Source organism: Fistularia commersonii, chromosome 3 (assembly GCF_037954325.1).
Source record: "Fistularia commersonii isolate RoL2024-O1a breed Wild chromosome 3, RoL_Fcom_v1.0, whole genome shotgun sequence".
NCBI lineage: Eukaryota > Metazoa > Chordata > Actinopteri > Syngnathiformes > Fistulariidae > Fistularia > Fistularia commersonii.
In genome coordinates, this window is record NC_141286.1 from 19,997,867 (window position 1) to 20,013,943 (window position 16,077).

At 36.2% G+C, this 16,077-nt stretch overlaps 1 protein-coding gene across 3 annotated transcripts in view; it reads right to left on the reverse strand.

The window, feature by feature from the left end:
• Positions 1-16,077, reverse strand: part of kcnq1.1 (potassium voltage-gated channel, KQT-like subfamily, member 1.1) — a 39,351-nt gene that overhangs the window by 17,991 nt on the left and 5,283 nt on the right. For all 3 annotated transcript variants that reach the window (XM_086139947.1, XM_086139937.1, XM_086139929.1), the window contains exons 2-7: positions 14,045-14,135; positions 6,764-6,890; positions 6,257-6,335; positions 4,834-4,930; positions 1,434-1,574; positions 407-517 (exon numbers count right to left, since the gene is read on the reverse strand). In XM_086139947.1, the coding sequence (XP_085996073.1) occupies positions 407-517; positions 1,434-1,574; positions 4,834-4,930; positions 6,257-6,335; positions 6,764-6,890; positions 14,045-14,135 (646 nt within the window). The remainder of the gene's footprint in view (positions 1-406; positions 518-1,433; positions 1,575-4,833; positions 4,931-6,256; positions 6,336-6,763; positions 6,891-14,044; positions 14,136-16,077) is intronic.

A 16,077-nucleotide genomic window follows, 5' to 3' on the forward strand; every position in this document is an offset into this window, starting at 1 on the left:
TCTTGAAAAATTTATCATTATTTTCATGAAAGCCCTGCGTCAAAAGCTTTTAGAATATTCTTAAATTCTAAAGCAAACCATTTCATAGCTTGGAAAGGTTTTATTGTGGTAAAAGTCTAAAATTACAAGTGCATAAACCTCTTAGCGTTTATAAGTATTTCTGTTGATTCTGTGCAGTGGAGGGTATGACATGACAGATGGACCTTATGTGATGAAGCAAAGACTTCCATGTGCGGTACAATGTGGATATAGAAAAAGGTAATTAATCAAAAAAGTAATTGCTTTAAAACACCTTTATGCTTTATTTGCCAATGCACTGCAGCATACAAAGCAGTGTGAGCTTGTGGTAGTCATATGAACATAAAAGGTGTCTTGTTTCAGAAGTACATCGTCTTATTCCACTTACTGCAGGAAGTGCAAAGAAGGAAATGGCAAACACAGAGAAACAAGAGGCAATGGTCTTTCCGATCCAGGTCTGAGGTACTTTGTCTCCATAGCCAATGGTTGTCACTGTTACCTGGAGCAAACACATGGAAAGGAAGAACCTGACTATTTCCTGAATGCATCACAATAGTATTCTTTCCAAACTCTTTCATGTAGTACACAAGGCGTTTGAAACAGGTTATGATGTTAATCAAACGTTCCTGAATTGAAAATGGCTCAGTATCAAGAGATATGGCATTCTTAAAATGTTTAAACAAATCAAAAAACAAGTAAATGATTAATGGCTTGAACCATATTTAACTTTTGTAAACTATGACATGATTTTCTTTTTACACATACATTTGCTTAAAACTGAAACGCTGGCTCTGCTGTTCCTGCTTGGCAATTACCAACTCATAATAAAATAATCTATTACTCAAAAAATGCAACATCAGATCAAGCACCAAATAAACTTTTCTTTTTTTTTGTACCAGCACTGTACATGAACTAGATTTTTCTTTGATAAGATTTATTCAAGCCACACTCACAGTACATAGCCTACAATTTTGTCATTTTGCAATTATATAATTTAATGCTTCCAGCTTTTGAAGTTTCTGAAGTCTTTGATTTAATTTTCTTTTGTTTCTTAACACATAAATAAAAGCTTCACATTTAACAAGCAAGCAGAATTGAGTTTGTATCAACCACAAGCCTGAAACAATGCAGATACCTACAGCAATTACAGCTGATTATTGAATTTTAAAAATGAATCCTCAAATCAAAATGCAGTAAATGGTAAAAAATAATCACATTATAAATTATACTTATGGTTACAGCAGCAACATATCACAATCTCAACAAACAATAATCTTAAAACCAATAACAGTTTTAGTGTAGTACTATTATGACAACTGTTATTACTACGAATAATAACTAATTATTTTACAAACTGGATTCAGTAGAAACAGATTTATTTTGCTTCACGAGCAATGAACGTTACAGATTCTTACCACTCCCCACCACAGAGCATCGGCATAGTTTCCAAACTCTGTGGATCCACTACCATCAATAGCATCTTTCTCTGCCAGGTAGACAAAGTATGATGAGAAGATCAGGCTGAGAAAGCCAATGTACAATGTTGTGATCAGCTCCTGCAACGCATAGGCACAAATGGATGACATACTTAGTTAAAAACTTGTAAGATCATATCAAAACATAATCATGAGCTTAATTTCTGCCTTATGTGTCTTTCTTTTTCTAAAATATGCTTGAAGGTTCATCTCTCCACTGAGCCACTGCCAAGCAGGCTGGTCAGGGTAGTCTGTAGGTTCTCTGTGCCTCCAAATAATAAGGCATATGGATGTGAATATTCATGCAAATGTGCTCTTAACATCTTTTTTCTTTTTAAAGTTTGCTCACAATGGAAGATTTTGGCATCCATGAATAAATGTTTTTATTAATGTTGAGTGAATCATTTAATTTCCTATTGTTGGATCTTATCTGTGACTATATAAAGATATAAATCTCTGAGAGCTTAGATCATACATAGACATTTACAATAAAAAAAAAAAAAAGAAATAAAAAATGTTTGGGTACAAGTACAATATTTATTATTTTATGTATTCCCTCTGCCATTATACATCCCAGACATAGACGACTGCTGAATTTGAGCCTCATATAGTCTACCAATCAAAAAACAACACAGACATTTAGGATACTCTTATTCTTAAATACCTATCATAGAAATTGTCTGTGATATTCATGGTCCCAGAAGGTACTTCTTGTTCTATAACCAAATTATAGGTGATTGGTGTAAACAGCTAGGCTCATATTCTATTGCAGTGGAGGGTATATACATGCATCTTATGAAAATATCTAAACTGGATCTTCCGCAGAGTCTCTGCATTATGTTATAGTCAAGTCATGTTATTCAAAATGGTGTAATCTGCATTAACCTACTACCTAGCCATCAGAATTGGTATGCAGGCTTCGCGCCAAGAAGAAATAACGCAGACCAACACAAAAAAAAAAAAGGTTTGAAAAATAAATGATTTTCCATTTAGACTCATTCATATGTATTTATTTTACGAATGCAAAGATTCACATACTTGTGATTTGTGTTCTTGCTTTGATTTGTGCGTTTACGTGACTGATTTTCCATAACCAATCCAGGGAGATTAAAGGAAAAAAAACAATCTGCAACACAAATTGTATTCTTCATTTCATGCAAGTAGTCACTGCTAAGGTTCTTGATTTTTCTATTCGGGCGTTCACAGGTATGATAATGGCATGTCTTTTCAGACTATGAATTGAACTCCGTAAATTGCTAGTGAGGCTTAATTGGACTTGGCTCCTATCAAAGTATAATTGGGCTACTGCTTTTAAAAGTGCACAGTAGATACACTTTTTCGCACGCACCTACTGCATGATTTAAATAGTGCTCAATCACTGGAAATTTTTGAGTTTCTGCTTTTCTAGAATGCATAAGTAGAACATTTTGGCACTATAATTCCCTCCCCTGAAATATCCTTGGGTAACTAAAACAATTATGGTCCATAATTACTCATTCTTCCTGTCTTCATGTGGTTCCTATATAGGCTACTCTTGAAGGTTTCTTGGCATCACATCTTTGTTAGTGGCTGTAAGAGTGTGTAACACGGACACCGGCGTCTCTGCTTGCAACTTCTATTACTTGATATCTGGCAAACACATCCATGAGTCACTTGTACCCATCTGCTACTTACTAAGGCAAGTGCCCCGATGCCAATGTTTACAAGCCACAGGCAAAAGATTGTCAAGTATTCATTTATAACTGCTGGACTCAAGTTCCACTCAATCATGAAGTCCAGCTGTCAACAAAGAAGTTGTGCTGTTTCAGTTACGTCATCAGAACAGTTGAGTGGGGGCGTTACAATACATCTGTATCAAGATGGTTAAATGAAATGTAATGACAGCTTTCATTTATTTATTTTTTCCTAATAATTTGCTTTCGTGTCAGAGCTTGTCTGATTGTTGGGCACTCTACTCAAGAAAATATTTTTTACTTTTTGAAAACCATACTGAATGTAATTGGTGAAATTGGCTTTTCTGAAAGTAGAACAATTTTCAGAGGGGAAATCTAAGTTGATGAGCCAATTGCTTTAACCACTTGAAATATCTTACGGGCTGAGAGACGTCGATGTGAAATGGTATTTATTTAAATTTAGGGTTCCAATTGACTTCTAGAAGCTGCTTTTCAAGCATCAGTGTGATTTCATTTGATTTGTTTCATTATTCTATCAGTTACATTTTCCCATATTTATTCTTTTGTATGGGTCTTTTTTTCTTATCTATTTGTCTTTGCTTGTTATTTTGCAAAGTGCTTTCATGCTTATAGCCTGTCGTACCTTATTGTTTCATTGCAATCTTGATGTCCTTGAAAAAAGGAAATCCGCCTCCCTTCACATACAAGGATTTGATTTAACAAATAACAACACAACCCTACAAACGACCTTGTGAAGGTCCTTAGATGATTTTCATTAATATACCTCACTCTATCATACCTTAAAAGCTCAGGCAGAATTTCCCTATGTGTGTATAAATATATCATCTATATCATTACAATGCCTCATACTTTATGGCATTATACATATATATACGCACATGTATATATGGCATAATAAATGAAATTTCCCTGTTGTGGGACGATTAAAGGCTATTCCAAAATATATTTGGATTAATTTATGCAATCCCCTGCATACAGGTTTGTGGCCAACTAAGGACTCAAGGCTGATTTAACTCTGGTTATTCATTAAGAAAAGCAATCATTTTTTGCTGTACCAGGAGCCTGATTACAGGGTAATACAGTTTGTATTCAGTATACTTACTTCTTGTGGACTCCCCTTTCCTGCCATGACAGTGTTTTATACAGAGTAACACTGTTGCAACAGTGGCTGGTTGGCAGGCCTCAGTTTGGGAAAGTGTCCCAATATCACACTGCACCAAGCTGCACAAAATGTCCCTCTGCTACATCTGAGATCAATGGCTGTTGATCATGAGCCGCAGCAAGGAGCAGAGCTGTCATCAGCTATGGCCAATACAAGAAGCACTTTATGTTGTCAGACGTGAGAAACATCCCGGAGTTTCGATAGACTGACTGAGCACAACTACTACGGCCACTGAAGGTAATAATGACCACCCCTCAGCTGAAGGATACTCCAGAGAAAACTGAACCCTCTTTTTTTTCCAAAAGAGTCTATTAGTGCTACAGCACCACTATTCTTGCTTCAGCCAACATGATCTTTGTTGTAATTTGTAAATCCACATACATTATCAATTTGATCTAAATGCTAAAAAATATCCAACGAGCAAAGAAAATTGGAAACCCTGATAATTCTGGATTTGAATTACACTCTATAACTGATGATTTACCTGACGATGGATGAAGACCACAGAGCCAAGAAGACGCCAAGTTCCTCCCTGCCTGTCTACATGGAGCATACGCAGTATTTGCAGGAATCGTACCCCTCTAGAAGAAAAAATGTCGTTATGAAGAAGTGACGTTAAGTATAACATAAATATATTTTTGCTCTTTCGTAGGCGCAGAATAAGCACAGAAAAATTTCTCATACAAATATTATAACCCTGCTAGAAATTGTTGCATCTAGCATGTTATTATTATAGCATTGCTATTCTGTGAGAGCAAAATAGGCATAATGTATAGAGTTCATCGTTATTAAATACAATGAAAACAAACAGCTTGCCATTGCTATACACAATATTCATTCTATTACATTCTCACCTGAAATGTTTCATATCATGTTTTGATAAGGAACATACCTAATTTCTGACAAGAAAAACTGCATGTAACAACAACGTGAAAAAAAAACAAGCTGTGACTAAGAAAAGTGCATCACATAAAGCCAAAACCCGGGTCTTGAAAAGCCATCAACTAAACCATTACATCATGTACAGTACACACACAACAACTCACATTGAGAATTAAATCCCAGAAATAAAGTTCAGTGGCTAAATCTTCACTTTATGACAGTTATAGAAAAATTAAACAACAATTCACAGTCTCACTGGTTACACAGTATCCATCTTGAATGCAGCTGACACAGTGTATTCAGGGAGGCTTCAGTTTCCCAACAGGTAATATGCAAGAAATTGCACTAACTCTTGAGAGTTTTACTCATGCTTCCCCCTATTCAGCTGACTATTTTAGTCATTGTGTGTGAATGCTTATATCATTCTTACCTCATAACAAATCTTATCATGTCTAATCCTGAGCATTAAATACTAAATAGGTTGACAGGAGTTAGGATATTCAATATTCATTAGAGTACACCAGCAGAGTTATTTTGTTTTATTTCAATGCACTTTTATATACATTCGGGCATATACTGTAAACATAGCACAGAGCACAAAACATTGTCTCAAAATTCTACTTTGTATTGGGATACTGATCCGTCTCCTGCTTTGGCACCAACTTACATCTATGAACTACAGTAATCAATAGTTTTTGATACATTTTAGAGTAGGTCTGAACAGATTTGCTCTCATTTCTTTTCAGGGTCAATTAAAGTTTACAATTAATATTTGATAAATAAGACTTGGCATTTCAAGTTTTCAAAGCTGCTGAGCCATAGCTCTATGCATGCCACTCAATTATATTCTTCAGCAAACTCAGAAAACATATTTTACCCTGATTGACCTGGGACCATGCATAAAAGGTAATTATAATTTCCTGCAAGATATTCCCAGTGCTGGAGCCAAGGCTTAACCATGAAAGACATCCCCTAGAGTTCATTTTGTAAAATGTAGTCTATTCAGATAAAGTACTTAATCTTACCTTACAGCAGAGGTGGCAAACACCTGGCCTTTGGAGCCAACTGACAGGACAACTATTGAGGCGATGACAACAATCAGGTCTGCATTGACAGAGAATAAGAGAATTTAATCACACTCACATATATATAAACAAGTATCCATGATAGTGGTAAAATGTTCTGATGTTGAAAGTAAAAGGTACATTGAGAAACTGAAAAACATGACATCATGAGATCAGTATCTAAATTAAGTGCTAGAATGAGTGGTGGGGGTCACACTTAATCCCAACTGTAATACTCATTGCCTGACTATAAATACACACCTGTCATTGGCAGTTTTGAGAAAAAGCTGATGTTAGAGAAACAAATTGCAATGGCAGTTTTAATTTCATGCTTTCCAGTATTTTACACATGATGCTTGATTACTGTCTGTGAGGGCTGGAAGTCATAGGTCTTTTATGTGTATAGATGGGCTTGTGTCAGTGTGTGTGTGTGTATTTTATGTGTGTTTGTGTGTGTCAGGGCCCCACCTATAATAGATATTGGCTTCCTGGCAAAGCGTAGTCGTCCCCAGATGCCAACATATTTACTGCGGCAACCTGCTGACCACAGGCGGACAAAATATTCCACACCAAAGAACACCACAAGGACAATCTCCTGGAAGATAAATGAGTGGGAAAACATCAGTGAAAACACACTCACACACACAAATATATAGTTATATACGTGATAATCAGTTTTCACATTGATGTATGAAATAATTGCATCTTATCATAATTAAAATTTAATTATCAAAGTATTCTTCTTCTCCCCCCTCATATTATTAGTGCTTTTGTTGTTATCATTGTTGTTGTTATTATTATTATCATTATTATTATTATTACATTTTGGAGGAAGAGGATGTCATTATCAAGGATCTGTAATTACATTTTTTCTCAAAATATCTGTTTGAAAAACAACAAGAGTGCAACTAGCCTTAGTTTTTAATTTTCCACGTGATAGACCATTTTTATTTCCATCACAGCTGAATACAAACATGAGCTTCTGTTATTTGGCAGAATGAATGATGACTTTGTCAGCCACAGCAGTGATTGTAAAATAATGATTTAATCAGCAATATGTAGCAGCCGCACAGATAATGTTGCTGACAGCAGATAGTTTAGGGAGTGTGATTAAAACCCTATTTCACATGTGCTGCACTGTCTAATGTCAGAAACACAGAGATGTGCAAATAAAACAAGCAATTCATAAAATATTGTCGCTTTCTAGCAATGCAGAAGAGATTCCACATCTTTTATGTTGTAACCTAAATGTGCAGCAAAGGACTGACAGTCACACAGGAAATGCAAAATTAAACAAAGAAAGATGATGTCATTGGGAATGAGAGCGTGAGTAACTCTTATGTCGATCTGTAATTTTAAGTGTCTATTTGATTGCCTCATTGAAAAATATAGAGCCTTGTGTGTGAACAAGAGGAACACGGGTGGAGCGGTGAGGCTACAGGGAGTGGAGATCAAGAAGCTGGAGGATTTCAGGTACTTAGAGTCAACAGTCCAGAGCAACGGAGAGTGCGGAAAAGAGGTGAAGAGACGGGTCCAAGCCGGTTGGAATGGGTGGAGAAAAGTGTCAGGGGTACTATGTGATAGAAGACTTTCAGCCAGAATAAAAGGAAAGGTGTACAAGACAGTGGTGAGACCAGCGATGATGTATGGACTAGAAACTGTTACAATGACCAAAATACAGCAGGCAGAACTAGAGGTTGCAGAGATGAAGATGTTGAGGTTCTCTTTGGGAGTGACCAGGATGGATAGGATCAGGAATGAGTCTATCAGAGGGACGGCACATATTCGATGTTTTGGAGAGAAGGTCAGAGAAGCCAGACTGAGATGGTTCGGTCATGTACAGAGAAGAGATAGTGAATATATTGGTAGACGGATGCTGGAATTGGAGCTGCCAGGCAAGAGGTCTCGAGGAAGACCAAAGAGAAGATTTATGGACATAGTGAGAGAGGATATGAAGGTAGTTGGTGTGAGAGAGGAAGATACAGAGAATAGGGTTAGATGGAGAAAGTTGACTTGCTGTGGCGACCCCTGACGGGAAAAGCCGAAAGAAGAAGAAGAAGATTGAAAAATATAGAGCCTGAAATAAAAACAAAAAAAAAGTTTTTGTATTTATTCATTGATTCAGGGAAAAACCCTCATCTCAAACTTTAATCAATATTTCTGAAATTATCATTAATTAATTAATTTATTAATTTATTAATGATAATCTCATTAGATTGTAATGCTATGTTTATAAGAGAACAGAACACTGTATTTATGTGAATTACTTGATGAGGTAACTTGCTGGATTTAGTGCTTGTTTGCTAGACTTGATCACCACATTAACAGAATTTCAAGCACATTAAAACATGTGCAACATGTTTTTTTAAAAATCCCTTTACTGAGTTATGCAAATTACTGATGGTATAACAGCTTTAGAAATGTTGATTTTGCTGGCAGAAACACACAGCTGCTTCCTCTGTACACTTGTATTCATTTGACCAAGATAACATTCACTCTTAACATATCTTTTGTTGATGTTCTTTTTCAACATTCCCCAAACTGTTTTATTTCATGGACTGGAGGGGTGATAAACCCCACACTGTGACATGAAACATGTTAAATGGAAAGGCCATACAATCCAAATGGACAAAAGGAAGACAAACAGAGCACATACAGTATCACGAGGAAAGTAATGAACTGGTGTAAATAAGAATAACACTACCTCTACACCTCCTATAATCCTTAAAAAGCATTTTGATGAAGACCCCTGAAATCACATTGATAGTCTGAAATTTTGAATGGTGCAATGATCCTTGAGCAGTGAAAGACTGGAAAGACAAACAAGTGGAGACTTAGGATACAGAAATGCTTGTGATTTGTGTTTGTTTTTCTTCAGTGATTATACATGTTAGTGAATACAAAGTACCATAAAACTAGATTTCTTAATAAGCTGAACTGTGTTTTTGGAAGCCAGCACATTGAATGCTTAGTTATTTGCAGAACATTCCCACTCCAAGGTTCAAAACATGAAAAAGCAACAAGGTTACATTAACAAGCAAAAAGTAAGCAGTAATGGTCAAAGAGCAGAATCAGAACAATTTTAGTGAAACTTTCCAATTTATTCAGATTTTTAAAATAGCTGTAAACAAAACAAAATAAATAAATAAATACATACAAGACGCACTCACTTTGTCAAGAGCTTTTGACTACATAACATCAATAACACAGGCTACTGTCAACAAACTACATATTTGCCTTCAGTGTTTGGTTTGTTACTGATCTTGAAACAGTTCAGGAAATCAGGATGATGTGATTGAGGGGAGAAGTCAGAATAGTTTGGGAATTATTGAGTGTCCAGAAGGTAATCTTCTTACTATTCATATTTTTGAACACTTTTCCCCCATTTTTATCTCAAGTGATAAAGAGGATTTACCTCCAGTGCCATAGTTACAACTTGAAATAGAAGTCTTATCAAGACGGACTTAATAAAATTTTCACTGATTAGAATATTTTTAGTGGTCGTTTTAATGTCCTGGATTGATCCATTATTTATGAAACAGTTTCATTCAGTTTAATAGTTGTTTAAAGTCAGTAATTGTGAGACCAGGATTATCCTGAAGTCTTTCTGTTTTGGTGTCTTTGACTGAAACTCCACTTCCGGTGCAACAATCTGCTCTGTGGATTGCAAAGGAAAAACTAGAATGTAGGGCTAAAATTCTATTTACAAACACAAATAATAGGGGACACAGAGCCAAAGCAATGTGGACTGTTTATTTCTCCCCTGTTACATTCAGAGTGAGTGTAATAGAGGAACAGAAAACATCCCAACATATTTTATGGGAATAATTCTGAGAATATACACTGACATCTAGGCCATCTGATTCTCCGCCAACATTTTTGGCTGTTTTGCATTCCAATGCTTAAAACACATTGGGTGGGTACAAAACTCCCTCTTTCTCAAATGGGTGTCAGGTGTACAGTTTTATACTGCAATGCTAAACCAGGCTTGTGATATTATGTGGTGCTAATTTGTCACCAGGTGACTAGAGGACTGTTGATACGTCGGGAGGCATGGACCCCATGGATCACCTTCTGTGACATTTGACTAGTTTTGTCGGATGCCCGTTTGACAATAACAAAAATTACTGGCACTGTTGCAAAAACCATCAAAGCATATTGAGCATATCGATGTGAAACTGCTATCATTATACTATTATTTTTTGGGAAATGAAATCCAGGCTGGAAAATGCATGCAGTCTACGCAATGCAGGGGGTATGAAGTACAGAAGGCACCTGGAATACTCCATAAACATAACCTTTATCTTGTTATATGCTGAGTTGAGAAATAATATGCATATTTATTTCTGTAAAGTACTTCTCAATAAAAAATGTTATAGCCAACAGTGAGCACTTCCCTCAGTTACAGACTTCCCGTTAGCTTTAATCGTTATCAAGTTCCTGCCTGCCCCCTTTATCCACCCACCTAAGGTTGCAATTCCAGCAAAATAATTTGCATTGGTTTATGACATAACGGATTATGCTGTTGGAAATGGTTGATGTGTTTACCTATTTGCATAAGGAACAAAAATGTTAAACAAAGGGATGCCTACTTTGGATCCAAAACAAATAAATACATCATGTTGCAGAATACATGTGTTGAATGTCCAAAATGACAGCTGCACAGTGAAAAAAAAAATCAAAATAAAAAAAAGGTTCTAAGGGTTGAGACAAAAAAACAAAAAACAAAAAAAAGAGCTAAAAACAACTGTGGAGTTAACAAACCTCAAAAAACTATGGAGCAGAAATAAGAGGAAGAGAAAGATTTTGCACTGGACTTTATAATGCAGTGGTGCTTATTAGAATAAGTAATCTGAATGCTGAATGTACTGTATATGTACATGAATACTACAGCACAAAATTAGGTGATTAACATTAAACTATTACTGGTTACATAGATAGGTGACATTTAATTTAAAAGCAGTTCTTTAAATTTTTAGGAATATACAGTATCAACTGAAACACAGCCATGTATATAATTCAATTTTCATGTATTTTTTTTTTCTTCCATTGCATTTACACACATAATTTTCAATGCATATACCTGATTGTCAGACTGTACCCTCAGCTATTTTTCATGAATTATGAAATCCAATGCTGGCATCATCATTATCTGAATTCAATGTAAGGAAAATGGGCCGAGGTAAAACATGATGTTGCAGACCTCATTTTCAATTGCTAATTGAATCAGGAGGTGCTTTTTTTGTGTACCGCTGGATGACACTAGTGGAGAAAAAATGTTTCTCTGGACGGAAAATGAAATCTTGGTCATTACTGGTAAACAGCTACAGATTTTCCAGCATGTTTGAAAGCTTCAGATATGTGGTACTTAGAGAGGATATGCTGCAAAGTAATGTTGTCCTGGATTATTGAATGGTGTTTACATTGTTTATAGGACCTGCTAGACTACTTATTTAGCTGTAAATACACCGGTAGCTGTTAGCATTACTCTGTTCCACAACAAAAAATAAACCTGCAAGCTTCATCAACCCACTGAACCTGTCGATATACAGTAATAATGTAGAAAGTGCCTTAGTAATAAGTAAAATAATGCAAAATAAATAACTTCCATTTTTCATATTTTCTATAAAATATGATAAATACAAAAGCAAGGAGGGGTTTTTTATGGACCAAAAGTACTGAACATTTTAACATTTGAGCAATTTAACATTTGCTCTTCCAAAGAATGGTTTACAAAGCTTTATTTAAGGGTAGGGGGAATTTTCTTTTACTAGCATGTATATTATATCTGATATTTAATATGTGTCTGACACTTATTGAATATTACTATGTTTGGCAACGTTGTATTTTTCACAACACAGCTCTTGTTTCCTTTGTTCATACAGATGTGAGTCAAACACAGGAGCCTCTGGCTGCAAGCAGATTCTCTATGAACCTGGAGGATTTGAGATTCTGATGTGCCAGAAACACTAGAACCATTTCATCCCATTATCCTCAGGCCAAGGTGAACTTGTCGCATATGGTACGCTTCAATCCTCCTCAAAGAAAATCCTCCAGTCCTATTAATCCTTTCAAAGGGTTTTCTTTTGTCTGAGCTGCAGTGATTCACCTATCACCCAAACAGTTCCTTTTCTCAGGAGCTGGCATCACAGGTTAAGATTATTCAATCTGGTGCTGATTTTAAAAAGAGTAACCTTTGACCTCTCTATCCAGGTGAACATGTTACATTACTAGTATAAGGTGCTTATATATAAACAATTTCAAAGAACATGGTGATATCTAAATGTCAGCTGATTATGTAACCATACGTTATTCGCATCCTCTGATTTATTCTAATGGGGTGTTTCACATGGAAAAATATAGAAAAATCTTTTTTCCAAAAGACACAATACATTGGAATTAAGCCTCTGACCAAATTGCAGCCAACAAACACATGGCAGAAGTGCTGAACGGATTGCAAGATCATATCAGGATACAGTTGAAGAAAGAAAGCCTACAGGCTCTATCTCCAAAGTAAACAGTGCTGTTACAGAAAAAAGGTGCACCTTCCCTCTGAGATGCTTCAAAAGACCCATCAAATCTTCTTTCAGACACATCTTGCTTGCAGACTAGTGATTAAGATTAGAGGATCTGTATCTTCACTCAACAAAACTGAAATTTCATGGCTTGAAAGACACGAGAAAACCGACCTTCAAAATAAAATACGTATAATGTATTCTTAGACAGTTATTTTTTAAAACCTAGGTTATTTAAATCATAGGACTATTTTTTTCTTTTTGTACAAGTGCATCACTACATATAATGGGGTTCATGTCCCATCATAGCCTGGGAAGTAGACAAATCTGCCGAGCAAATCTCCAAACTCCTCTCCTCATAAGCCCCCAAAACATCATCATGATCATGTTAACTGAACCAACCCATATCAGGTTATCTTGTGAGGGACAGGTTTGATATGAGGAAATGAAGAAAAATGGGAACGTTCAACCCTGCTGAGGCATTTTTTGTCAACAAAAGATGCCTTCTGAAAGCAAAGTGGAAGCTTCTTCTAAATTTATCAAACATATATCACTGTTGAACAGCCAGTACTTCATCATAGAATGAGAAAATAATGTATTTGCTAGACTTCCACTTCTATTCGTTTAACTGAGTGGCTTGGGTGATTTTTACTGGTATCTACTGCATGCCCTCTGGAACAGTGAATTTGAAGGAAGACCCTACCTGGCAAATTAGTTGGCATTATGTATTCATTTATATTTTTGTAATACACTACGTCACAGCACTGCAGGTCTTCACAATTGTATTGTTTGACCTGCAGTGGTCATTAATGTCTCCTTGGAAACTAGGAATACTAACACAACGCCCGATTTGCTAAAAAGATAACTCAATAATAAAAACTTGTATTTTTATATGATCAGTCATTCATTTTTTCAAATGAATAGTGTGATTTCATGACTTAATGTGAATGGTGATGTCTGCTGGAAGGGAACTGCATTTTGCCTCAAGATCAGTCTGTTCCTAACTAGTTTGCGTTGACCTCAACCTTGCTATGATACATTTTAACAATGTTTCAGTCAGGTGTGGTTTAAACATGGCACTACAACGTTAAGTATGCTGGACTTGTCGGTCTTTCACTTTTGGAAATATTGGCAAGGTATTACAGGAAAAGGTCTATCAGATGATTTTTGATGAGTGTTTGATTCACAAATGATGGAAAATGTTTGATGAGAATAAACTGGTGTAAACACTTACCACCCAGAAGAGAGTTGTGTGAGCCAGCGCCTGGTACTGCTCAATGGTTGAGAGAACGCTTAGAATCAGACAAGAAAGGACTATGAGGAACCTGAAAGAAGAGAATAGAGTATTTTATAAAATTACATTATTATGTTGTGATCATTTGATGCACATATTTGGTAATTATGTTAAGTTAACAAAGGATATAAAGTCACCTATGGGGCCATATCTTTTCCTGGAGGTTTAACAGTAACTTTTGAATGTCAGTACAATTTTATCTTTTGCAGAACATTTCTCATGAGTATCTTTTATGACTGTATTTTTTATTATGTAATGGTTCACAATAAAATTAAAAGTAGATGTGTGATGTATGAGAACATAGAACACACGTACACTACAGAATATGGCCAAAAGTATTCACTCATCCGTCAAAATAATTGCAATCAGGTTTTCCAATCACTTACACGGTGAAAAAAAAAAAATGAACCAAGGCATGCAGAACTGTTTTTTACAAACATTTGTGAAAGAATGAGTCGCTCTCAGGAGCTCAGTGAATTCCATCATGGAACTGTCATAGGATGCCACCCGTGCAACAAATCCAGTTGTGAAATTTCCTCGCTCCTAAATATTCCACAGTCAACTGTCTGTTGTATTATAAGAACATGGAAGTATTTGGGGAATGACAGCAACTCATAATCTGATGGAGCGGGGTCAGCAGATGCTGAGGCGCATGGTGTGAAGAGGTCGCCAACTTTCTACAGAGTCATCACTACAGACTTCAAAACTTCATGTGGCCTTCAGATTAGCTCAAGAACAGTATGCAGAGAGCTTCATAAAATGGGTTTTTATGGTCAAGCAGCTGCATCCTGGCCACATATTACCAAGTGCAATGCAAAGCGTCGGATACAGTGGTGTAAATCATGCCACCACTGGATGCTGGAAACGCATTCTCTGGAGTGATGAATTGCACTTCTCTATCTGTCAATCTGATGGATAAGTCTGGGTTTGGCAGTTGCCACGAAAATGGTACTTGTCTGACTGCAATTTCAGACTATCGATGCGATTTCGGGGGGCTTCATGCAAAATACATGCATTGACTGCATGTATTTTATGTTTTGTTTTTTTTGACAGGACCTGGTTCGTTGTTTATGCTTAGTTTAGGTGAGCCAATTGAGATTAGATGGGGGAATAGTCAAGACTCAACACTGAATTATTTAAGATTTAGTTGTTTACAGGTTCTAAATACTTGTAATACATATAATTTCATATCAGTCAAATATCATTGCAAAGTCCTACTTCAGCTGACAAATTCTTCATTGGTGTATTCTTGAAGCACAACATTTAGAGCAGTATCTTTCCTTCTCTTTAGGGGTTTCCCGTGTAAATATTCTGACAGCCTTTTTTCAAAGTTTAATTTATAGCTGCCATTTCCATTTGTTTTATGTATACCCAAAGTAATACTGATAACCATAATCATTTTGGTAATTATCTCTGTGAAAATAAATTTTCACACCCTTTCATCTTTGATGGAAATGATGAATTGTTCAAGTTATAGTTTCTATTCAGTGTTTGCACCGTGAAGACTCTTATCGCCTCGCTCTACAGCCTGGGTTTATTGAAGACTCGCCAGGAATCCAAATACACGGGCTTTGCATGCATGCCACATGTCAACACAGATAAAAACCATGGGACAGCATCTCTGGGACAATGGGATACTGCGTAAGACAGCTAACAAAGTGGTTACTGTCTCAAGGAACAAAAGACCATGTAACAAACCAGTTCAATAGGGTGGTACCTGAGTTTTTCCTGCAAAATTACAGCTACATTATGCTCTGGATTTGTCTGTCAATTAGGACAGCGGCTAAGTTAGGGAGACAGCAAGTCATTTATCAGATCTTATATTCAAATGTGACAGAGGCAGTTAAAAAGATGATTGGGGAAGGGGGGGGGTAGAATGCCACATTTTCATGACCTAACATTCTCGAATGCTAATAGATGTAATTTGTCAGCCAAGTGCTGCTTTAATAATTTTGGAGCTTTGAAATTTCGAG